This window comes from Dromiciops gliroides, chromosome 4 (assembly GCF_019393635.1).
Source record: "Dromiciops gliroides isolate mDroGli1 chromosome 4, mDroGli1.pri, whole genome shotgun sequence".
In the NCBI taxonomy this organism is placed as follows: Eukaryota; Metazoa; Chordata; class Mammalia; order Microbiotheria; family Microbiotheriidae; genus Dromiciops; species Dromiciops gliroides.
This window is the reverse complement of record NC_057864.1, coordinates 106,325,548-106,351,244: the sequence shown is the minus strand read 5'-3', so window position 1 is coordinate 106,351,244 and position 25,697 is coordinate 106,325,548. Positions and strand designations below refer to the sequence as shown.

The following is a 25,697-nucleotide window of genomic DNA, read 5'->3' as shown; positions in this document are numbered from 1 at the left end:
GGGAATTTTATCTGGGTTGCAATCACTGAATGTATTATGACCTGCTTACTCATACCTCAGGAACCTTTCTTCCCTTTTGCATATATTTAATTTCTGCCTGGGCATAAATGCTCTTGTCAGGGAGCAAAGTGTCAAACAAAGGTCTCTCTTTTCCCCTGGTGTTGCAATCCCAAGACTTCCTGCCTGGACAACTCTGAGAGTTTCAAGAGAGAAAACCATCCAGACTCACAAGAAATCTTTCCTGGATTTACCTTGGCTCTCTTTTCATTGGGAGAATGGCCTGGGGTCCAGAGACTGCTCCCATATGCCTATAGTCACTTGGGGGGGGGGATGGAAAAATCATACTGTGATCTTTGATTCAAGTCAAGAGAATAGGGTGCCCCGCACATATCATGCTGATAATAGTAATAGGGTTTATGATGCACTTTAAGGTTTGCAAAAGGCTTTGCATGGCTTATCTTATTCCATCCTCATAACAACTTTGGAAGTTGAAACTATTTACATATTCATTTTACAAATGAGGAAACTGAGACTGATCCTTGGGAAGTGAATGCTGTTATTATCCCCTTTTACAGATGAAGAAATTTAGGCTGAGTGCTTCGGTGACTTGCTAAGGGTCACAAAGGTGGTAAACATCCAAAGAAGAATTTGAACTGAGGCCTCCCTAATGGCAAGTCCAGTGCTCTACCCCCAGGGCAATAGTGGCTTGTCTTAGGCTAGTACCCAGAAAAATCTGGGCTCCCTGCTAGCCTTCTGTGGGAACATAGGCTGGTGGTCTAAACCAGAAGGAATCACAAAGGGGAGTGGAAGGGAGGGGGGCTTCTTTTTCAGCACCTATGAATCTGAGGTTTCAGACAAGGCTGAGAGCAGGAACAAGGAAACACTTCAAGTCCTTGGTAAGACCCCAAAGACTTGTGGGACCGGGCTGGGCACTTGTCATCTGACACCCCTTCTGTTTACTTTGGGTGTCAATTGTAAAGTGGCTTCCTTTTTCCCTTCAAAGATTAAGGATGAAGTGGGGGAAGGGGAAGAAGGACAGGTGTGGGGGTTGGGTTTAGGGACTTTGGTCAGGGTGGGCCAAATGCTGCTGGGGACACCGCTGTACCACTTGAAATCAAGAAGAAAGCTTTTTCTGACCCTAATGAATGGGTCCAGAAATGAATAGGAGTATGGTACTCCCTACCTACTGCCAGCCCATTGATTCTACTTTGGGACAATCCTAACTGTGACTTACACATATAACAGCCACATAATAAGCATTTGTGGATTGAACCGAACTAAATTGAATTAGCAAATTTTCTCTTATATTTGGCAGCTAAGTGGTACAGTAGATAGAGTTCTGGGCCTGTGTCAGGATGACCTGAGTTCAAATCCATCCTCAGACACTTACTAGCTGTGTAGCCTTGGTCAAGTCACTTAACCCTGTTTGCCTCGGTTTCCTCATCTGTAAAATGAGCTGGAGAAGCAAATGGCGACCACTCCAGTAACTCTGTGAAGAAAACCCCAAATGGGGTCACAAAGAGTCAGACACAATTGAAACTACTGAGTAACAACAACAACAACAACAAATGTGTCTGCAACCTCTACCCAATGGCCCTAGTTTCACATTAAGGACTTTTAAATACTGACAGTTATCGTGCTCCTCACCACAAACCATCTTTTCTCGTTTCTATAGATATATCCAGGTTCTGTAAGGAGAGATCCTGATCCTTCCATGGGGATTTGCATCCTCTGGACATCTAATCACCATCCTCTGGATACGTTCTGAACACGATGCTTCAGTTGTGGCTTACCCAGGCCATAGTAAAACAACCCAATCTATCGCCTCCTTCACCATTGAGAATGTTCTTTTATTAATGCAGCCTACAATGGATCACACAAGCCATTTGGCTGCCCCACATCTCTATTGATATGTATAGGGCTGGTAATCTTTGAAAACCTCAGGATGGTTTTTCCCATGTGCTAAGTAAGGTCTGCAAGCAGCTAGGAAGCACAGTGGATAGCATGTGGGACCTGGGGTCAGGAAGAGTCATCTTCCTGAGTTCAAATCTGGCCTCAGACACTTAGCTGTGTGACCCTGGGCAAGTCATTCAACACTGTTTATCTCAGTTTCCTCATATGTAAAATGTGCTAGAGAAGGAAATGACAAATCACTCCAGTGTCTTTGCCAAGAAAACCCCAAATGGGGTAACAAAGAGTTGGACACAACTGAACAACAACAAAAATGCAAGGTCTAAGCAGATGTCCCTAATCCTATACCTCTGTGGTTAATTTTTGCCTGAAATCTAGGACTTTATATATTTATCCCCTCCTACGATTTATATAGTTCACACCATAAGATTAAAGATTTAGATTTGGGGGGCAGTTAGGTGGTGCAGTGGATAAAGCACTGGCCCTGGATTCAGGAGTACCTGAGTTCAAATCCGGCCTCAGACACTTGACACTTACTAGCTGTGTGACCCTGGGCAACTCACTTAACTCCCATAGTCTTGCAAAAAAATAAATCAGAGATTTAGATCTGGAAGGGACCTTGGATATCATCTGGTCTAATGCCCAAATTTTACAGATGAGGAAACTGAGAGCCAGAGAAGTTCAGTGACTTTTCTCAAGATCACACAGAAATGCCAAAAGGCAGAGCTGTGATTCAAAGCCAGGCTCCCTGACTTTGGCTGCAGAGGTCCTTTTGATCCCTCTCAATTTGGCTCATGCTTCTAGCTTGTCAAAGTCTTTAAGAATTCTCAATCTGTCATCCATATGTTTGCAATATTATTTTTACTACCTACCCCACAAGGCTGTTGTCAGGAAGACATTTACCTTGTAAATGGGGCAAAGAGAAATTGAAACCCAAGCCTATAACTATTATTTCAGATGTAGAAGAAAGAAATTACATAACAAGACTGGAGGGCAGTTAGAACTCCTTAAGATAGGTCTCTGGGGGGTGCAGCTAGTTGGTGCAGTGGATAGAGCACCAGCCCTGGATTCAAGAGGACCTGAGTTCAAATCCAGCCTCAGAAACTTGACACTTACTAGCTGTGTGATACTGGGCAAGTCACTTAACCCTCATTGCCCTGTCAAAAAAAACCCCAAAAAACAAAAACTCTCTCAGCAATACAAGGATCCAAGACAATCCCAAAGGGCTAATGATGAAGTATACTATCGACCTCCAGAGAAAGAACTGATATTGATTGAACACAGACTTAAAAAAAAAAAAGAGTACTTGTGGATTGTACATATATAACCTATATCAGATTGGCTACTGTCTTGTGAAGGGGGGAGGGAAGGGAGGAGGGGAGAAAAATTTGGAACTAAAAGTCTTATGGAAACAAATGTTGAAAACTATCTTTACATGTAACTGGGAAAAAAACAATGCAAAACTGGCCTCAGACACTTACCCTGGGCAAGTCACTTCACCCTGTTTGCCTCAGTTTCCTCATCTGTAAAATGAGCAGGAGAAGGAAATAGCAAAGCACTCCAGTATCTCTGCCAAGAAAACCCCAAATGGGGTCATGAAGAGTCAGGCTTAACTGAAAAAATGTCTGAACCATATAGGTCTCCAACTCCTTTCAATTTAGCTTTTTCAATCTTCCTGCCGGGTGGGGTGGCCTGGAGTTTGGGTAAATGCCTGGAGGTAGAGGAGCAGCCTCATCTTCTCTTCCCTTTCTCCCCCACAGAGGTAGCCTAGCTCATGCATCCCGAGAAGCCCTCCTCCCTCTGTGCCATACAATAACCCCTCTCACTGCCTTTAGTGACTCCTATTAACCTTTAAGACTGTCCTTTGTGTTGGCGCTTGAACCAGATTTCACCTAGATAGAAATATTAGCCAAGGAGAAATTACATCATATCCTGGAAATAATGATCATAATTAATCATTTCCATTTTATATGGTCTTTCAGTTTTATAAAATGGGCAAGTCACTTAACCTCTATTTGCCTCTATTCCTCTTCCATAAAATGGGGATACACTAGAGAAATAAATGGCAAACCACTCCAGGATCCTCACCAGGAAAATTCCATGGGTAAAGTCCATGGGATCTTGTAGAATTGGACATGACTGAATGACTCAACAACAACAAAAACAAGGGGAAAGGACTGGACCACTAAGGAGAGATGTAACATGTTGCGTTCTCCTTCCTGCATCTGCCCCACATCATGGAAAAAAGGAGGAAATTACCCAACCTCCAGAATATCAGATCAGATTTGGAGATTCCCAGATGGCCCCCTCTAAGCCAAGTTAATGAGAGCCAGATGGTCCCTGTGCTTTCTGATTAGGAAGTTTAGTTACAAAGTGAATAGAGCACCAGGCCTGGAGTCAGGAAGGCCTGAATTCATATCTGGCCTCAGACACTTACTAGCTGCAGGACCTTAGACAAGTCACTTAACCTCTGGCTGCCTCAGTTTCCTGAGCTATAAAATACAGATGATAATAGCAGTTATTTCCCAGGGTTTCTGTGAGGATAAAATGAGATGTTATTTAGAAAGTGCCTTAAAGTACTATGAAATTCTAGGTATAGTTATTGTCATTATTGTTATTATTATTATTATTAGTTGGGTTTCCAAATGAAATCCACATACTTGGGAGTGGGAGAACAAGCCCCTTGCAGGCTTCCCTCACCCGTGCTCTTGCCCTTGCCCTTGCCTAAATGAACCAAGGACATTTGCTATATAAATTCCCTGTACTTGTTTGTGGGAAAAAATATGATGCCTCCCACAAGCAACATCAGCTGGGGAATTCATAGATCTGGGTACCAATCCCAACTCTTCTGGTAACTTTCTCTTTCTTGACAAGTCCCTGAGTCTCAAATTACTATAAAATAAGGCACGTGATTAGATGGAAGGTCCGTTCCAAGCCCATGATTGATGATTTTACAATAAATAACTCCCAAACATTAGTAGGAGTCTTGTCAATACATGTATACATACATATATACTAGCTAGCTAGCTAGTTAATCTAATCTAATCTATTTAATCTATCTAACCTCTATGTATCTATGAACACACATATACATCATATATCATATATAATCATGTATGGTATATGATGTCTATATAATATATGTATACGTATAGACACCCATATACATATATACACATATTATATATCACATACAATCAGTTTCTTCATCTGTCAAATGAGATGGAGAAGGAAATGGCAAACCACTCCAGTATCTCTGCCAAGAAAACCCCAAACGGGGTCATGAAGAATCATACATGACTGAAAAACCACTGAACAACAAAAAACTCCAACATGTATGTATGTAAATATGTAAATATGTGTATATGTCTATCTATAAATGTAGATATAGATGTATAGTTGTTTACACACACACACACACACACACACACACACACACACACACAGAAATCCACTATTATTATTAAAAACCCAAAGCCGGGACTTGCTCCTAAATTCAACCAATTAACATTTCTTCTTTATTATAGGAGAAACCTCAGAGGAAGAAAAAAATGTGAGAGGAAGACAAAAATGCCCCTGGGGCACTTGCATTCTTTTAAAAAGACAACATTTACTCGAGTATCATTAAATACAAACAAAGTCAATACAAAGTAGCTGTTGGGGTGGGGGGGGGAGTAGAGGTGAGGATCAGCTGAGATTCTACAAGCAAAGTCCCTTGTACACTTGAAAGTCTTAGATAATGTCAGTTATTACAAGTATTATTCTGATAACACAGGATACCTTCAGTGTGTTACAATCATAGATATAGACCTAGACGAGTCCTCAAAAGCCAACCAGTCCAACTCTCTCATTCTACAAAGAAGGGAACTGAAGTCCAGGGAAGATGAGTAATTTGTCCAATGTCATACAGGTGATGAGTGTCCAAGGTGAGATTCGAACCCTCATCCTCTGACTCCAGAATCGAGGGTACTTTTGATACTTATGAGATCAATTTAGAAAGCACCTGCATATGGGATTTGAGAGACTCGGCCTCTGTAACTGGTTTTGCCACTTACCAGCCATGTAACCTTAGACAAATCACTTAATTTCTGCATGGATCAGTTTCTTTATCTGTCAAATGAGATAGTGTTAGATAGTGCCCAGACTCTGGTCTTCCTTCTCTGAACTCGTAGAGAACTTATTTATACCATTTGAAAGATCTGAGGGGAATCTTTGTGAATATTGGGGACGGGGTGGATTTATGATGAGAAATTGTAAAGTGCTATTTAAAGTACTATGTAATATATAATATTACATATAGAAAACAGTGCTTTGTAAACTCGAAAGTGCTATATAATATAATATAATGTGATGTGATGTGATGTGATATACTATACCATGCCATACCTTACTATACCTACTATACTGTAGTACTATGCATACTATTACTATACTACTATACATACTATACTATACTATACCATGCCATACCATACCTTACTATACATACTATACTGTAGTACTATGCATACTATACTATACCATACCATATCATACCATGCCATACCATACCATACCATACCATACCATACCATACCATACTATACTATACTATACTATAGTACTATGCATACTATACTATACTACTATACATACTATACCATACCATACCATACCATACCATACCATACCATACCATACCATACCATACCATACCATACCTTACTATACATACTATACTGTAGTACTATGCATACTATACTATACTACTATACATACTATACTATACCATACCATACCATACCATACCATACCATACCATACCATACCATACCATACCATACCATACCATACCATACCATACCATACTATACTATACTATACTATACTATACTATACTATACTATACTATACTATACTATACTATACTATACTACTATACATACTATACTATACCATACCATACCATACCATACCATGCCATACCATACTATACTATACTATATATACAGTGCTTTGCCAACTTTAAAGTGCTATGTAAATGTCATCTGTTATATAGTTGATAGTCCTCCTTTTACAGATAATAAATCTGAGGCCCAGAGAGGGGCAGGACCCTGTCTCAGGCAGTGAATAGCAAAGCCTAGGTTCTCTGACCACCATTCTGCTATGGGTTCTGCTAGGCCATCTTGCCTTCCATCCACATGAAGAAACTCATCTCCAGGGAGGGGAAGCTGCACTGCTCCGGGCACACCAGCGGCTGTGGTTGGGCCCAAAATAGGGCCCAGGGCTCTGACTGCCTGGTTGTTCCCTCCAACTTCACTTCTCCTTTCTTTCTTCCCCTTCTAGGGCTCAGTCTCTGGGTCAGTATTGGGGTGGGGAGACTCTGAGTCAGCCTTGCCTGGGTGGGCTGGGTGGGCTTGGGGTGGTGGTGGTGGTAAAGAGTGTGTGTGTGTGTGTGTGTGTGTGTGTGTGTGTGTGTTACTGGATGGACATGGGTATCCCTCCCTGTGTGGGGCCAGGAAAAGGTGAGCCTAAGGACCATTTTGGGGTCACTTACATCAGGATGAGTTCAAGTTATCTGGAAAACTCCCTAGAAGAATGGAGTGATGAGGTAAGCATGAGGGCTGGGGAACACCATCCCTAGGCCTTCAGGTTGGCCTTAGCTTAGCTCTGGGGAGGGTCCCAGAGGCCAGCAGAGACTCTTGAGTTAGCTGTGAACCTTCTACACTTTGGGGATGGAGGGGGGGTAGTACATGGGACCCGATCTCACGACTAGTGATCTGACATAGGAGCACAAATTTGCTTTAAAGCTCGATGATGAAACTGGGCCCCAGAGATGTTAAGGGACTTCACTAAGGTTATACAGGTAGTAAACAGAGGTAGGATTTGAACCCAGGTCCTGTGACTTGAGTTGATTTCTTTCCACTAGCTGTAGGTCTGGAGTGACCTTCCTTCAGAATTAGATGGGGGGGTGGCGGTGCTTATTGCTACTGACTTCAGGGGTAGTCACTGGATCTGGGTGGGTTGAGGCTAGGAAATGCAGGCCTGGTAGAAAACCCGGGTACAGCAGAAAGAATACCACAGCAGGAACCGCTAGTCTGTGCTTGAGTCTTTGTTCTCCTGGTTGTCTATGTGACCTTGTGCAAGTCATTTCCTTTCCCTGAGTTTCACATTCGTTATCAGTAAATAGAGGGCAACAGAGCCGATGAACTCTAAGGTCCTTTCCAGGTCTGGTGCTTTGATTCCACTTGCAATGCCTTCCTCATAGTGGTATTGTGAGGAGAGGGCTTTGTACTTGGCAAAGTACTGTGGAAATGTAAATTACCTTCAATTATTATTACTCTCTGAGTGACCCTGGCTGAGTCCCATAACCTAAGCCTCAGTTTTGCTTTCTATAAAATAAAGATAATGACATTTCTATTATCCACCTTGCGGGATTCTTATAGAAAAGTGCTTTGCAAGGATAATCATTCTTATTATCCTTTTCATTTTCAAGCAACCCGGTGGTTAGCTTGGCTCTTTGCCTGTGTGCGGCAACTCTGTGTATAGAACTCAGAGTCAATCTGATTCCCAATCCTCAGGACTTCCCCAAAGCTAAGAGGGAGTGAACGAATGGGACCAGTTGGAGAAGCCAAAAGGAAAAAGATCCAGGGAATTGGTGGGAGTCACGTGCTGTCGGCTGGCCAGTGTGTGTGCCCATGGGAGGGTGTCTCTTTAAGAGCCCAAGACAGGTGTGGGTCCAGACTTCATACGGTTTCAGTTTTGGCAGCATCCAGTGCTTTGCTGGCAGCCTCCGGGGAGGCAGGGACAACACCTTTGGAGTGCAGGGAGCTGGAATGGCAACGGGGCAGTAGCCCTGAAGGTGAAAACAGAGAAGAAAAGAGACAAGAGTGAGTTCAACTTCTCTGGGACCTCCTAGAACAGGGCACCAGCCATACCAGGACACCCAGGGCTTAAGGGACTAAGAGACTGATGGGTCCAGTGGAAGGGACTGGGCAGTGTCAGCTCCCAAAGAGTGGGAGTGGGTTGGGGGGGGGTCTGGGTGAGGATGGCCCAAGTGGTAGAGATATGTGAGGGCAATGTTCAGTATCCCCCCTCCACCCCAATCCTCTGTCCCATAGTGGAGGAAGAGGAGGAAGACAGCAGGCAGCAGGGGGGAATAGGTGCTCAGCACTCCTCTATTTCAGAAGACTCTGTATCCGATTTTGGTGGTTAGCAAGGTACATTGGTGACATATGATGCTCCCTCCCCAAGAGCCCAGCGTAGTGCATACTATTCCCCCCACCTTTACTGCATCTATGACATCCTACCCTAATAGAAACCCCAACCTTGTGCTATCATTCCTTATAGCCATAAGGACGCAAGCATGTCAATGTAAGGAAAAGAATCAGTAATTGTAGTCTCCAAGTCAAAAGACCTGGATCGGAGTTTCCAGGCTGTAACTTGCGTGTGACCTGGGACAAGTGGCTTTATTCCTCTGAGCCTTGGGTTCTTTATCGGTAAAATGGGAATAATAATATTTACACTACCTATCCCGTAAGGTGTTGTGATGATCAAACAATGGTAATGTTTGTTGAGTGCTTTGTCAACCTGAAAGCACAATGTGAGCATAAGCTATCATCGGATGGAGATAGAATATAGCGGCAAGAATGCTCGACTTGGAGTCTAAAGAGCTGAGTTCAAATTCCACTTCTTTGCTGTTGTTGTTCAGCCCTTTTTCAGTCCTTTGTGACCCCCTTTGGGCTTTTCTTGGCAGAGATACTGGAGCGGTTTTGCCATTTCCTTCTCCAGCCCATTTTACAGATGAGGAAACTGAGGCAAAACAGAGTTAAATGACTTGCCCAGGATCACATACATAGCTAACAGGTATCTGAGTTACTTACTAGTCATGTGATGTTGGTGTAACCCTCTTTCATCATTTGCACAATGGAGGGAATAATACCTGCATTCTCAGACTCATAGAAGTGTGAGGATCGGATGAGACAATAGTGTAATACCTGTTATACCTTCAAGCACTTAAGCTCTTGAACAGTGGTCTGATGGAGTGAGTGCTCTCAAGTGAGAGGGCTTGGGTTCATATCCGGCCTCTGATACCTGCTACCTGTGTGACCTTGGGTAAGTTATTTGACCTTCCTAGGCCTCAGTTTCTTTATTTGTAAATGAGAAGTTTGAACTAGATGACCTCTGAGGTCCCCTCTCACTCTGCCACTCCCCTACAGGTGGACATATTCAGGTCTGGGGAGTGACTGGCCTCCGGTCACACTGCAAGGAGAAACAGTCCTATTTTCTAACAGGCCACTGGCATTTCTAGACCTTCTGACGGCTTTTGGGGTCTCTGGGCTTTACAATTTAGGAGTTTTGTGGGGTTTTGCTTTGAATCTTCCTGAGGGTCAGAGGCATCCCCTCTATAGAGGAAGATAGCATTTACTACTTGCCTCCCAGAGAGGGTGGGATCCTTGAGGATAGAGACTTTTACTTTGGCCTTTGCATCCTCGCTGACCAGCACAATGCTTGACACATAGTAAATCCTTTTTTAAAATGTGTGTTGAACTAGCTGTGTGACCCTGGGCAAGTCACTTAACCCCAATTGCCTCACCAAAAAAACCCAAAGCAAAACAAAACAAAAAAATGTGTGTTAAGTTGAATTAAATTGAAATGATTGACTGCATCATACCCTTCCCTGCCAAAATAGGGCACAGAGGGTAAATACCATGCCACATGTGGGTACCCTTGGGGTCCCAGGAAGGATTAAGGACCAGTCACATTCAACACCATTGCTGCCACACGTGAAGAATCAAGGCATCAAGTGGGAGGGAGGACCAGCAAGAGCCAACCCAACCTGAGCCTTTGGGTCTCTCTCTGTGGCTCATTGTGAGCAAAGGAGAAAGAAGTGGGTGAGCTGGATAGAAGGACTCACATCCCAACAGCTCTGAGGTTCCAGAAAGTAAAAAGACAGAACCAAGGGAAGGAAGAGGCAAGAAAGAAGGCTCAATCCCCAGGTTCGGTTGGAGCTGGCCAGTCCCCTCCTTGCTTCTGGTTGGTTTTCAGAGCCAAGACTGTCTCTAGCTGGGGCTGAGTGCACAAACCTCTTACAAGTCACCCTTATCCCTTGGCAAGGGAAGTTCTGGGTTCCCCCTACCCTGGAGAGGGACTTCTCGCAGGCATGTCTAGAGGCCCCTGTCAGGGAAGGAGGGAGGATATCTAGGTCAAATATGGCTAGGAGTTCTCTCCTCTGTCCTCCTTTCTTCCTCCTCCTCCTCCCTGGAAATAAAGTACAGTGGAAAGAGCAGTGGCCAAAGATCTGGGATCTAATATTAGCCCCTCAACCTCCCTCCCACCCTGCACTAGCTGTGTGTGACCTGGACTGTGTCACTTCACATCCATCTGTAAAGTGGCCATGATAATCCCTTATCTGCTTTAAGACAGGGGCTGAACCAGCTGTTCACTTCAGCACTTTGAACTATTTAGTGGCAGAGCTGCTCTTTCCACTATGCCATGGCGTCTCTTAAGGGTAAAAGTAGGCTGAATCTCTGGCTCACTGCCATTGAGGAAATGTAGCTCTGCTAGGGTGTACCATTAGTAAACCAAAACTAAGGTGGGGGCAATTGGGGATTGTCCCTAGGGCACCAACTTTTGAGAGGGGCACTTCCTCCTCCTTGCAGGTCTTCGGGTCCATTGTTCCTATGCTTTTGTGGTTGCACCTGCTGCTGCCTCAAAACTTCCAGGACCTGCCTTTTCCTACCATTGTGGCCACTGCTTACCACCTCCCCATGTCTTCCTCCTCCTAAGATTTTGAGGGTCAAGATTGTTAACTGTGCCATGGAAATCTGAGTCTGGTTTTCTGGGGAATGGGTTACCCCATCTTCTGTCACAAGAGCACCTGACCAGAGATGTATCATGTAGCTTCTGGACCTGGAGACCTTTGTAATAGTGACAGAGGAGCGTTCCACCTAAGTTGGGCTCCCAAGGCCTTCTTGGACTTGGGGTGACTACCCTCCAACCCATATTTAAGTGAAATCGTGCCATGTGTCCAGAATTCCTAATTGTAGATCTGACCATTGAGAAGCTTATGAATGCTTAGGGTGGCGGTAAATCAAATCAAGTTATCCAACAAGCAGCCCCCTATAATGTCCTTTTTCTTCTTGGAGTGCTGATCTGAGGGAGCCAGATGCCGAGTCTCTCTCACTTCACAGACAAGATTTTCTCTGAATCAGAAGCATGAAATTAGCAACACCCTCTACCTAGTCCAATCCACATAGGAAAAGAATCTCCATCATGACACACCCTCCAGACAGGGCCCATAGCTCTAATTACTCAGGAGTTTTTCCTGACATCAAGCCTGAAACCTGAATCTTTGTCCACTGATTGCTCCTGGAGTCATGCACCGAGGCTAATCCCTTTTCCATATGCCATCCCTTTGGGTGATTTGACAGCCACTATGTCCCCCATCAATGTCCTCTCCTCTGAGGTAAGAACCATCAATTCCTTCTACTCATTGTCATCTGACTAGCCTCAAGGCACTTCAATCTGGTTAGATCCTTCTGGATTTCCTCCAGCTTATCAATGTCCCCATTAAATGATGGCGCCCAAAACTGAACAAAAATATCCCAGATAACATCTGATAAGGAGAGCATGGGTAACAGCATTCCTGTCACCTCCTTATTATTGAAAGTGGTGCCTCTCTTAATTCAGCTCAAGAACACATTAACTAGGAACAGCTAGGTAGCACAGTGGATAAAATACCGGTCCTGAATTCAGGAGGAGCTGAGTTCAAATTTGGCCTCAGACACTTAACACTTACTAGCTGAGTGACCCTGGGCAACTCACTTAACCCTCATTGCCCCATAAAAACAAAACAAAACAAAACAAAAACACATTAACTGTCACTGCTTCCTATTGAGCTTGCAGTCCACTAAGAGCCCTGGATTTTTTTACAGAACAACTGTAAATCAGGTCTCTCCTATCCTGGACATTTGAAGCTGATTTTTAAAAAACTCAAATGTAAGACTTTCCATTTGTCCCTTTTGAATTTTGCCTAATTCAATTCAGCCCACAGTGCGATAGAACACCAGCCCTGGATTCAGGAGGTCCTGAGTTCAAATCTGGCCTCAGACACTTGACATTTACTAGCTGTGTGACCCTAGGCAAGTCACTTAATCCCAATTGCCTCACCAAAAAAAAAAAAAAATCAAAACCAAAAACAATTCAGCCCAATCTCTAGCCTGTCAACATCTTTTTAGAACTTGAATTTGTCATCCAGTGTCTTACCTATCTCTCCTAGCCTTGGGTCACCTTCACATGGGATAAAATGCCTTAATCTAAGTCATTGATTACACAGGTTCTTCCTTGAGAAGCCACTGAGCTAGAGTACGATGAGCTCTAGACTAATGGACAATAAGCCTGAGTTCTAGTCCCACTTTTGCTACTCAAATTAAAATATCAGAGCTGGAGAAGACCTTAGAGGTTGTCTAGGTTTTACAGAGAAAGAAACTGGGGTCCGGAGAAGTAAAATGAATTATCAAGCCAGGTCTTCTGACTCCAAATTTAGCACATTTTCCTTTGAACCACATTGCTGCTTAAAAGACCTTGGACAAGTCATTTAACTTCTGTGGACTTCAGTCTTTTCCTCTTTATAAACCAATCAGCCAACAAACATTTATTAAACACCTACATGGCACATTGGATAAAATGTTGAGCCTCGAGTCAGAAAGATTTGCAACCAAATCCAACTATAAACACTTAGTATCTATGGGATCCTAGGCAAGCAATTTAACCTCTGCCGGCCTCAGTTTCCCCAACTATAAACTGGAGATTATGACAGCACCTGTATCCCAAGGTTGTTGTGAGGATCAAATGATATAGTATTTGTAAAGCATTCAGTATAGTGCCTGGCACACAGGTACTACATAAACGCTTATTTCCTTCTCTCTTCTGCTAGGCACTGAGGATATAAGTACAAACAATAATAGTAGTAGGCATTTTAGAAATTGAAGAATGAGCCCCTGTGGTCTCAGGTCTCCCACTGCATCCGGGGCCATCTCCAGTCATCCTAACCTATGTCTTGCCACTGGACTCTAATGACTCTGGAGGAGAGATTGAGGCTGATGACTTTGCAAAGCCCTGGCTCAGTTAAATACAATTCACTTGCAGGTCACTTCATCACCTCCTGATGCCATTGGTCCTTTTCGAGAACGAAGGACGAACAACAATTCTATAATGCCTCCCCTTTGAGAGCCCCAATTTTCCCCCTAACCCTCCCCAGACACACATGCCTTTCTTCCTCAGTTCACCCTGGTCAAAGCCAGGACTGGGAAAGCAGAGGCACTTACTCAATCTTTGTGGAGTAGTGGGGGAGGAGACTGCTCAAAAACAGCCTTTTGTTCCCCTTTTAGTAATCTAACAGGGAGGAGGGAAAGTTGGGCTTGTGCTACAAAGGCACCACAAACATCCTTCTGACTGCTTAAGAAGCTCATGGTAGCCAAGAGGAGGAGCTGCTTGAGCCCCTACCTCTGTCACTAAATTGCTGTGCAATCATAGGTGAACCGCTTTCCCTCCCTGGGAAAACAGTTTAACCATCTGAAAAACGAGGCGATTGAGCCAGACCTTCCCCAAGGTTGCTTCTGCTATTCTCTACTGGTTTTCTAGGGGCAGCTAGGTGGTGGATAAAGCACTGGTCCTGGAGTCAAGAGGACCTGAGTTCAAGTCTCGCCTCAGACACTTACTAGTTGTGTGACTCTGGCCAAGTCATTTAACCCCAGTTTCCTTAAACATCCAGAGCCATCTCTAATTGTCCTGGTGTATGTCTTGTCACTGGACCCAGATGGCTCTGGAGGAGAGAATGAGGTTGATGACTTTGTAGAGCCCTCTGTCACTTAAATCCAATTCTGGGCAAGTCATGACATCACTCTGATGTCATGGTCTTTGAGAATGAAAGTAAAACAACAGCTGGTTTTCTAAGTACTTCCTGGGAAGGGCTCATTCTTCCTCTGGGAGGTTAAATTCTTTATGAAAAAAGCAGCATGGGACAGTGGGGAGATGACTGAGTCAGAATTAGAACCCCATCATCAGATTCTCAATCTTTTCCCCCCTCACTGTTCCCTTCTTAGACAAATTATGTGAATAAAATAAGTCAAAGCATGGAAAATATTTTGTAACCATAAAGTACTTTATATATAATCAATTGATCAGTAAGTATTTATTAAGCACCTACTGTAGTCAGCACTGAACTAAGCATTAGGAGTATAGATAGAAAGAATTAAACAATCCCTACTCTCAAAAAGCTTTCTCTCTCTCTCTTTCCATAATATATGTAATAAATATGTATATGTAGTATATACACATAAACACATATGCATGTATACAGACATACATACTTATTTTATTGTTTTTTCAATTGTTTAAATTATTTCCAACTCTTCGTGACCCCATTTGAGGTTTTCTTGGCAAAGATACTGGGGCAGTTTGCCATTTCCTTCCCCAGCTCATTTTACAAATGAGGAAACTGAGGCAAACAGGGTTAAGTGACTTGCCCAGGGTCACACAGCTGGTTAAATATCTGAGGCCCCATTTAAACTCAGGAAGATGAGTCTTCCAGACTCTAAGCCTAACACTCTATCCACTGTGCTACCTAGCTGCCCTAATATACACACATATACATGTAACTATATATACATCTGCTTAATGTATATATATATATATATATATAAAATCATATAGTAAATGTAATTTTGCATACTAAAAACAGCTGGTGGCACAGTAGTAGATAAAGGTCCAGATGTGGAGTCAAAAAGACCTGTGTTCAAGTCCAGTCTCAGATACTTACTAGTTGAATGACCTTGGGCAAGTCACTTAACCTCTGCCTCATCTGTAAAATGGGGATGGGATAATAGCATCTACCTTGTAGTAATAAATGAGATGATATTTGTAAAGCACTTAGCACAGTCCCTGGCACTCTGCTATAAAATGAGCTATAAAAATATTGATTACCTTCGTTCTCTTCCTCTTTTCCCTGGAGGTATGGAAAGGTGATCAGACATAAGGGCAGAAACTCTCACCAGTAATTCAGATTAAACTCCACCATAACTTTAACTCTTAGAGAGTAATGTAGGGCCATCAAGAAGTCAAGGGAGTTTCCCAGGGTCACACAGTGGATATAGTAGAAAAGTGCTACTTTGTCAGCAAAAAAACCTGAGACTAAGTCCCAGCTTGGCCACATTCAAGGGGTACACTCTTGGGCCTCTGTATTATTATTTTTTAAAGTTTGTGTGGAAATCCACGGGGCTCCTTTTGCTCCTCTGCCTTTTTGTTCCTATGATAGGCTTGGTTCTGGCTCATTGAGGAGCTGTTCTTGCCTCATTTCACCTCACCTCACCTCCCTCTTGTGGAGAACCTCCTCCTCCCCCTGTCCTCTATTTACCAGAATCCTATTGAGATTCCAGAAATAGGTTCATGTAAACTCTTACACAAATTACCTTAATGTCCCTCATGTAGCTCCTGGGTTCAGGGGCAACTGGTCCCAGGTTGTAGGACACTCCTGGTTTCTAACCTTCCTCCCCATCATAAATGAGTAAGAAAGCCTTTGTCAGACCTGGAGTACTGTTCCAGAGCCAAGAAAATGATCCCCCAAACTCACAGAGTCTGAGATTTCCAAGCACAGAACAGAGACAGCCTCCCCCCACCCCCTGCCAACCCCCAACCCCTAACCAAGAGGAATCCTTGTTTCAAGTCCCCGAACTAGATTATAGGAATCGGAGCAAGGAGGATAACCAATCTAAAACTGGAAGAGCCTTCAGGGACCATCTAGTCCGACCCCATGATTTTACATATAAGGAAACTTACCCAAGGACACAAGCAGAATTGGAACCTACCCACTTCTTCTAACTCCTAAGCCAGGGTATTTCTATTCTAACCCAACCATCTTAAGAGATCAGCTAGCCCACGGCTTCTTAGCCTTTTTTTTTTTTTTTGGTCATGGATCCCATTAGCAGTTTAGTAAAACCTATGAACCCCTTCTCAAGCTAATGTTTTAAACACACAAAATGAGATACCTGGGATTACAAAGGAAATCAATTCTATTGAATTAATTATCAAAATATTGATTTATTTGTGTGTTTGTTTCTTTGCTTATTTATTTATCTTTCACAGACTGGATCTCCCTAACTCATTGGGGCTTACTCATGGCCCTGATCCCACTGCTGACTGGCAGAAAAGCTTTGAGCTGCTCCATTTTTAACCCGGGCCAATTTGACCCTCTTTAGGCAGCTTGGTGCCTTCTCCCCTTCCCCGACAATATCAGGGGCTCACCATAATGGTGGCAGACAATTTGGACACCCTATTAGCTTTAGCCTTATCCACAGGGCTGCCCAGTAGCAAGAGATGGTTGTTGTTTAATTGTTTTTAGCCCAGCCCAACTCTCTGATTCCATTGGGGCTTTCTTGACAAAGATACTGGGGTGGTTTGTCATTTCCTTCTCTGGCTCATTTTACAGATGAGGAAACTGAGGCAGTGTTAAGTGACTTGCCCAGGGTCACCCAGCTAGTAAATGTCTGAGATGGGATTTGAATTCAGGTCTTCATCCTTCCAGGCTCAGCACTCTATCCACTGTGCCACCCAGTGGCCCAGCAAGATATTACAGATATGCAACATGCCTCGCACAAAATATTTTTCAAAATAAGTTTAAATGTCCTAACTTAAGAACCCCTGGTTTTTATTTATTGATATTTGGGGTAACTTACATTGAGTTTTTCCAGTTGTTATCATATTCATAATCTCTCAAAGTGTGGTGAATGCTTTGATTTAGGTAAGTTGGGGAGGGTGGGAATTTTGACCTCTATTTGGCAGATAAAGAAACTGAGGGTTCAGTAACCTGCCTGGAATCACATGGCAATGGTAAAGCAGGTATCCCAACTCCCCATTCTTAGGTGTTTTTTTTTTTAATTAAACATTCCTCCCCCTCCTTCCTGCCCTTGACATACCTGTCCTACCTTTCCCATCCTCCCTCTTACTGCAGCAATTAAGCAGCATACCTCCTCATTTGACAGTAAGCAACCCCCAGAGGCCCTAAGCTTAGAAACATGGAGAGGTAGTGTGGTATAATGAGAAGTGTAGTGGATTGGGAGTTAGTGGTCCTGGATTTGAATCCTAACTCTGCCACTTACCTGTGTGACCTTCAGCAAGTCATTTAACCTTAGAACTCAATTTCCTTATCTATAAAATGAAGGGGTTGGATGGACTAGATAACCACTCAGAGAACCCTTCCACCTTTAGATCTATGATCCAGTAAAGTACCACAGACATTCTAGTAACTGAAGGGGACATAGGGAGTGGTGGTGGTAGTGTGGGGTGTGTGTGTGGGGGGGAGGGAGAGAGAGAGAGAGAGAGAGAGAGAGAGAGAGAGAGAGAGAGAGAGAGAGAGAGAGAGAATTTATAGTCCAAGAGGACAGGCCAACCACCCTCCCTTCTCTAGCTTTTCCTACTCCCTGTCCTCAGCTTCCCCAAGCCATATCCCCAGATGTCTCAGCTTGCAGAATCTTGTGGCCAGGGAGATCTCTGAGTGAAGATGGAGAATGCTTCCTGGGACTTATTGTCCTGAAATGGAAAGTCCCACCTGGACACAAGTGTGAATGGAGTCAGTGTCTGGGCCATGACTTTGTGTATTTGGGGGAGTGTGACAAAGAGTTCTCTTCGGGAGTGAAGTTGGGCCCTTCTCCAGCGGGGGCTGGGTTCCTTCTCTCCTGAGCCTAGGGTAATGTGGCCCCCTGCTGATGTTTCATTCCAGCTGACCTAGTCAGATTGGTCCATATACAAATATTTATCGGGTGCCTCCAAGGTACCACACACTGTGTTAGGGGCCAGGGGTTCAAAAACAAAGGCAAAACCAGGTCCTGTCCTTAAGACACCTATAGGGGAGATGTGATGCTTGCACCAAGACTCTGTGTCCCCAGAAAAGATGCACACAGAGTCACCTCAATGTTTTGTGCAAGGAGAGTCGGACTATGGGCTTCTAATCCCAGTGCCTGGCACATTGAAAGCACTTAAGGAATGCTTGTTGATTTGATGGCTCCTTACTGTGCAAGCCCAAGAGAAGTTCCTAAATCTCTGCATCTCCCTCCTCACTCCACTCCTGTCCTGCCACAGTCACCCAGTATTCCAGTCCCTGCCTTGCTGGAACATTGGGAGGAAGATTTAAGAAGTGGAGGGCATGGGGAAAATCCTGTCAGGTTTGCAATCTATAAAGTATTCTGGTTCACTCTTCGACTGCAATAATGCCTTCACTGGGCTGTTCCTAGGTTACTCTGTAATCAGCTCTCCCTCTCCCCAGCTCTTCAGCAAAACCATTATAGCACTATTTTCCCAGCTCCCGTAGTACATGTCCCGGCTCCAAACTGGGCGAAGAAAGGCGGTGAGGCCTTGGATTTCCACCAGGTCGGGAAAAGGGAAAGAGCAGGACCTGGCCCAGATGTTCTAGATAGAAAATTGTCTCATTCCCAGAATCTCCAGGATTGGTTAAATTTCACCCCACCCACTTCTCCCTTGTTGTGCAGGTTTATTTCCCTAGCCCTCCAAGTCAAGGAGTTAATCATTGCCCTAGTGCAAAGTGAAATCAATTAACTGGTGCAATTATTGTCCAAAAGAGCCACTCCACACACCCATTTGTTCTTCCCCCTCTCCTTTTCAAGAGAAAGGAGGTCTTTATCTCAACAAGGAAATAAAGTGTTTCCTTGATGGGAAATCCCCAAAGAGAAAAAAAATTAAGATGAGAAACAATTCTATTTGCTGATGGCCAGTCTTAGCTCTCAGGAGGGCAGGGAAGGGCTCTTCATATTAAGGAGGGAGCCAGTAGGCAATGCCAATGGAACTATTTATTCTGTCCAGTTTGGGGCCAGCCCTTCCGCTCCCTGTTTTACCAATACCTTGCCAATCTCTTTATCTTTATAGGACACCAAATACTAAAGGTAAGCCTGATCTCCTTCCTTCTTTACAACACTCACTTCCCACCCTCCCCCCCAAAAAAACACACTTTTTTTCCTTAACAAGCTAGCTCCCAATGCTGAATCCAGGCAAAGGCCATGGAAATACCTGTTTCCTTTCTTCTTCAGGCTGGGATCTGAAGCTAAAGGGCAGGGAGCAGACCTGAATTCTTATTCTCCCCCCATGTAGTAAAGGGTCATCAGTCATCAGTCATCAGCCCCATGTACCTGGACCCTTGAACCAACCAAGGAAGAGAATCTCATAGATGTAGAGCAGGAAGGGACCTTAGAAGTCAACTAGGTCAATCTGATCATTTTACAGATGAGGAAACCGAGGCTCAGAAATGTCAAATGACTTTGGAGCTGGGATTCAAGTCCAGGTCTCCTGGTTCAAAATCCAGAAGACTTTCCACTATGCCATTGCTGGAGGAAGCAGCACAGTGGTTAAAGTACTGGACCTGGAGTCAGCATGACCTGAGTTTACATCTGGCCTCAGACAGTTACTAGCTGTGTGACCTTAGTCATCACCTCTGCCTGTCTCAGTTTCCTCAACTGCCAGATGGGGATAGTAAGAGTGCCTATATCCCAGAGATATTGTGAGCATCAAATGAAATAATAAAGGAAGGAAGGGTACAAACATTTATGTAGCACCTACTATGCTCCAGGCACTGTTATTCCCTTCCCTTTATGCTGCCTCTATAGATCTAGCCTGTGGCAAAATCCATGTATATTCCATCTTATTCTGAGACCTGGCTTCTTTTCCTAGCTCCATGCATGCCCTGTTACCCTCAGTAAGTAACTGAACCCCTCTGGGCCTCAGCTTTATCTGTAAAATTAGTTAACAGTCAAGAGGACAGGAACCACCACTTCCTAGTGGTGTGATCTTTTGCAAGTCACTTAATCTCTTTGAGTCTCAATTCCCTTATCTGTAAAATAGGGATGCCGATCCTTGCTTTATCTTATAGGGCTGTTGAAAGGAAGTTGATTTATTAAGTCCAAAGTGATACATAAAGGTAAAGTTTCCACTGTCTCCCATCAAAGTCCTACTTGGATGATGGTACTGTGTACGTGACTCTGAGTTCTTGCAAAATGGATCCTCAGAGCACCAGCTTGGCACTATCTTACCAGTCTAGGAAATCTCTGAGTACTAGCCTAGTGATGGATAGTTTATCCATTGTCTAAAGACTAGCTTAGCAAAGACTAATCAATCTTATCCCCAGTTTGGTACCCAGTGATAATCATTTTTAGCCACAATAAGTTTTCAAAATATTACCCACCTGGGGCAGCTAGGTGGTGCAGTGGATAAAGCGTCGGCCCTGGAGTAAGGAGTACCTGAGTTCAAATCCGGCCTCAGACGCTTGACACTTACTAGCTTTGTGACCCTGGGCAGGTCACTTAACCCCAATTGCCTCACACACACACACACACACACAATCTATCTATCTATCTATCTATCTATCTATCTATCTATCTATCTATCTATCTATTACCCACCAAAGTCACAGGGGGGTTGTGAACTGCACTGTCATAAGTACCTATACCCATGGGTTCATAGAATTCTAGATCTGGAAGGGACCTTAGAAGCCATTTAGCTCAACCCCTTCATTTTATGGATGAGGAAACTAAAGCCCAGCAAAATTCTGAATCGCCCAAAGTCACACAGGTTGGTGTTGTTTGTTGTTGTTCAGTCGTTAGTTGTCTCTGACTCTTTGTGATCCTGTTTGAGGTTTTCTTGACAAAGATACCGGAGTGGTTTGCCATTTCCTTCTCCAGATCATTTTACAGATGAGGAAACCAAAGGAAACAGGATTAAGTGACTTGCCCAGGGTCACACAGCTAAGTGTCTGAGGCCAGATTTGAACTCAGGAAGATGAGTCTTCCAGACTTCAGGCCCACTGCTCTATCCACTGTGCCACCTAGCTGCTTCATTAATGAATTAATTAGGTGTTCTCTAAGGTAGCTTCCTACCATGAAATTCTATGTTTCAGTGATTCCTTCCCCAAAATGGCTTTAAGAGAAATAAGTCAAAATCAATTCTAGAATGTGATTAGCCTTGGACTAGGTACTGTGGAGTCAGAGAAGGGAAGACATTTCTTTAGAGGCTGCATTACTTCCAGAGATCTATGTTTTGATTCAATGTGGGTAGCCCCTCCACCAACATATATAAATGTCTTCTCTCTTCCTGACTCTGGAGTTGGCATGGCAAAATGGAAAGAGTGTAGGTTATGGAGGCAAGGGGGCTGGGTTAAAATCTTACCTCTGTCACTTGCCCCAGTTCAATGCCATTCTCAAAGCATATGTTAAGTGCCTATTATGTGCTAGCCAGGGCAGCTAGGTGGTACAGTGCATAGGGCACTGGGACTGGAGGCGGGGAGACCTGAGTGAAATCTAGCCTCAGATTTTGTGTGTGACCCAATACAAGTCACTTAACACTATTTGCTCAGTGTCCTCATTTGTAAAATGAACTGGAGAAGGAAATGGCAAACCACTCCAGTATCTTTACCAAGAAAACCCCAAATAGGGTCACAAAGAGTAGGATATGAGTGAACATCAAAAATCTGGATAATTAAATAGTAACCCAACACTTTTTATATAAAGAGATTTGAAACCTCCACAAAAATGGTGCTACAGAAATCTGAAGAATTATTTGTAGCCATCAATAAATATTTATCAAACACCTACAATATGTCAGGCACTGTGCTAAGTTCTGTGCAAAGAAGAAAAAGAAAGCTAGTCCCTTCCCTCAAAGAGCTCACAATCTAATGAGGGAAGACCATACACAAAAAGAAGTTAAAAGGGGGATGGTCAGGGAATTAGAGATGCAGTCATCTCTGGGAGCCCTCCTTGAAGGGAGGTTCTGGGAGGAAATAAGTATGTCACCACAGATACACTCCTGCCATCTTCTCAAGCCCTCATTCTCTATAGCAAAGACCTCTGGAACCAAGGGCATTTCCTATTCATGCACAATTGTCTTCCAGGTTCTCAGATCAGAAGTAAAATCTCATAGCAGCTGCAATGGCTTTCTTCCTTGCCTGTCTGCTTGCTCTTCTCTCTGGTGAGTATGGAAAGACCAATTCCCACCCCTGTATCCAAGACACATTTTCCTTCCAACCTTGAAATGGGACACTTCCCCAAGCACACAAGTCAAAAACCCTGCACCTATCATTGATCTGTCATACCAAAGAAACACAGAGAAGCCACTTTTATCCTTCCCTTATGCCATAACTGCCATACCTGGTATAGACATTGCATACATAAGAGGACACTAAGGTTTTGGGGGGAGAGGGGAGTGTTATGGGGTAGGAATGATGGTGGGACTTCAGAGGAGGTTGCTCAGGTAGAGAATAGGGACCAGAAACACCCGGTTCCAAAGCCACTGGATCTAGTGAAGAGTGCTAGCTGGGAGTCAGGAGACTAGGCTTTCTGGTAGTCAATCAACCAATCAATCAACAGTAATATTTTTTGGGGGGACAGGGCAATGAGGGTTAAGTGACTTGCCCAGGGTCACACAGCTAGGGGGGTGGCTAGGTGGCACAGTGGATAAAGCACCGGCCCTGGATTCAGGAGGACCTGAGTTCAAATCCGGCCTCAGACACTTGACACTTACTGGCTGTATGACCCTGGGAAAGTCACTTAACCCCCATTGCCCTGCAAAAAAAACAAAAAACAAAAAACAAACAAACAAACAAAAAAACCCACAGCTAGTAAGTGTCAAGTGGCTGAGGTCGGATTTGAACTCAGGTCCTCCTTATTCCAGGGCCAGTGCTCTATCCACTGCACCACCTAGCTGCCCCCCAACAGTAATTTTTTTAAAGCACTTATTCCATACCAGCCACCATGTTAGGTACTGCTAACATAAAGACAGAAAATGAACCAGTCTCATATCTCAAGAAAGTTATAGTCTATCAGAGGAGTTATCATGTAGATACATAAGTATGGATGGTATAAGTACAAAGTAGCTAAATCAAGGCAGTTTGGGAGAGAGGGCATGAGTACTTGGCAAGGGCAGGAAAGATTTCATGGAGGCTAATGGGGAAATGTATTTTGGATAACTTCATAAGTAAAAAGGGTATATTATTTCTTGTCTTCTCAATAGGTAAGGGAGGGGAAAAAGAGAGAGAGAGAGAGAGACAGAGAGAGAGAGACAGAGAGAGACAGAGAGAGACAGAGAATTTGGAGCTGAAAATAAAAATTAAATAAAATACAAAATGCAAAGAAAGTGGGCAGCTAGGTGGCACAGTAGATAGAGCACTGGCCCTGGAGTCAGGAGTACCTGATTTCAAATCCGGCCTTAGACACTTAACACTTACTAGCTGTGTGACCCTGGGCAAGTCACTTAACCCCAATTGTCTCACTAAAAAAAAATAATGCAAAGAAAGGTTTCATATAGCAGGTGGTACTTGAACTGAGTTTTGAAAAGAGTGAGGAATTCTATGAGGCAAGGGTCCCAATTCTACCATCTTTGTAATCCTGGGTAAGTTATTTGTTCTCTGTGGTTCTCAGTTTTCTGATCTGTGGAATGAGGATAACCTGCCTTACCTAGTAGACAATGATTTTCTAAGGATGAAATGAAATAATAGAGAATGGGGGCAGCTAGGTGGCACAGTGGATAAAGCACCAGCCCTGGATTCAGGAGGACCTGAGTTCAAATCTGGCTTCAGACACTTGACAAGTACTAGCTGTATGACCCTGGGCAAGTAACTTAACTCCCATTGCCCGGGGGGGGGGGGGAAGAATGGAGTGCTTGGAAAGTTAAAACATGAACACATCCAAAGGGTATTGGTATTATTTTTGTCAATTGTTATTAGTGAATCATTTTGCATGGACATAAGTTGGTAGAAGTAGTGAATTATCTAACTGTGCAAAATTAGAGCTTGCTTCTTATTCACCAGAAGAGAGGTTGACTTGATGCCTGGTGGTGGCCACCACACTTAGACTTCACTTTTCACAGTTCTCAACATATTCCTCTCCCTTTTCCCCCACAGTGGCTTCTACGAAGAGTCCCATCTTTGGCCCCAAACAGGTGACCGGTGAGGAAGGCGGGTCTGTCTCCATCCAGTGCTTCTACCCACCCACCTCAGTTAATCGGCATGACCGCAAATACTTCTGTCTTCAGAATTTAAGGGGTTCCTGTGAAACCGTGGTCTCCTCAAATGATTTCGTCTCAGAGAGATATACTGGGAGAGCCAACCTCACCAATTTCCCAGGAAATGGTTCCTTTTTAATACAGATTTCACAGCTGGTGAAGGAAGACACTGGGCTCTACAAGTGTGGTGTGGGCATAAGTAGGCGGGGTCTGTCCTTTGACATCACCTTGAAGGTGGGGCAGGGTAAGCATCAAGACTTCTTCTGCCTCTGGGGCACAGGTCCTGGGTGGGTGGGTGGGGGCAATTTAAGCTGCAGTAAGACAGATTTAGGTAATGAACAAGTGAAAACTTCAATAGAACAAGGTATGTAAGACACTGTCATGGATGCCTTCCCCAGGACAGCTGTGAAATCTTCTAAGAGATCTCTAAAAAGAAGAGATAGGGGTGGGTCAGGGATAATCCTGCCTGGACACAGAGGGATGGACAAGATAGCTCTTCTAGTTTCCTTTCAAGCCCATGCGATTACTGTATAGTCTCTTGGTCTAAAAGAATTTGGTACAATATACCTCTTCTTGCTTCTTCTTCATTGGATTTCCCAAAGCCTCTGTGACTAGGAACAACAGAGATACATGGGCCTTGTTCTTGTTTTAGAGAGGCATCATGGAATAATGAGGACATCCATGCCACTTGAGTCAAAGGATTGGGATCTGATGCTGTGCAGATCTTAACCTGTTGGAGCCTTGGTGACCTC

At 43.8% G+C, this 25,697-nt stretch overlaps 1 protein-coding gene across 2 annotated transcripts in view; it reads left to right on the top strand.

The window, feature by feature from the left end:
• Window positions 1-7,380: 7,380 nt before the first annotated feature.
• PIGR (polymeric immunoglobulin receptor) overlaps window positions 7,381-25,697 on the top strand; it is a 32,846-nt gene continuing 14,529 nt past the window's right edge. Inside the window, exons 1-3 of one of the 2 annotated variants that reach the window (XM_044000120.1) lie at window positions 7,381-7,501; window positions 22,838-22,914; window positions 24,845-25,189. In XM_044000120.1, the coding sequence (XP_043856055.1) occupies window positions 22,875-22,914; window positions 24,845-25,189 (385 nt within the window). In that variant the 5' untranslated portion in view covers window positions 7,381-7,501; window positions 22,838-22,874. Of the gene's footprint in view, window positions 7,502-19,832; window positions 19,845-22,837; window positions 22,915-24,844; window positions 25,190-25,697 lie in introns of those variants that run through there. The other variant, XM_044000121.1, reaches the window with a different exon arrangement.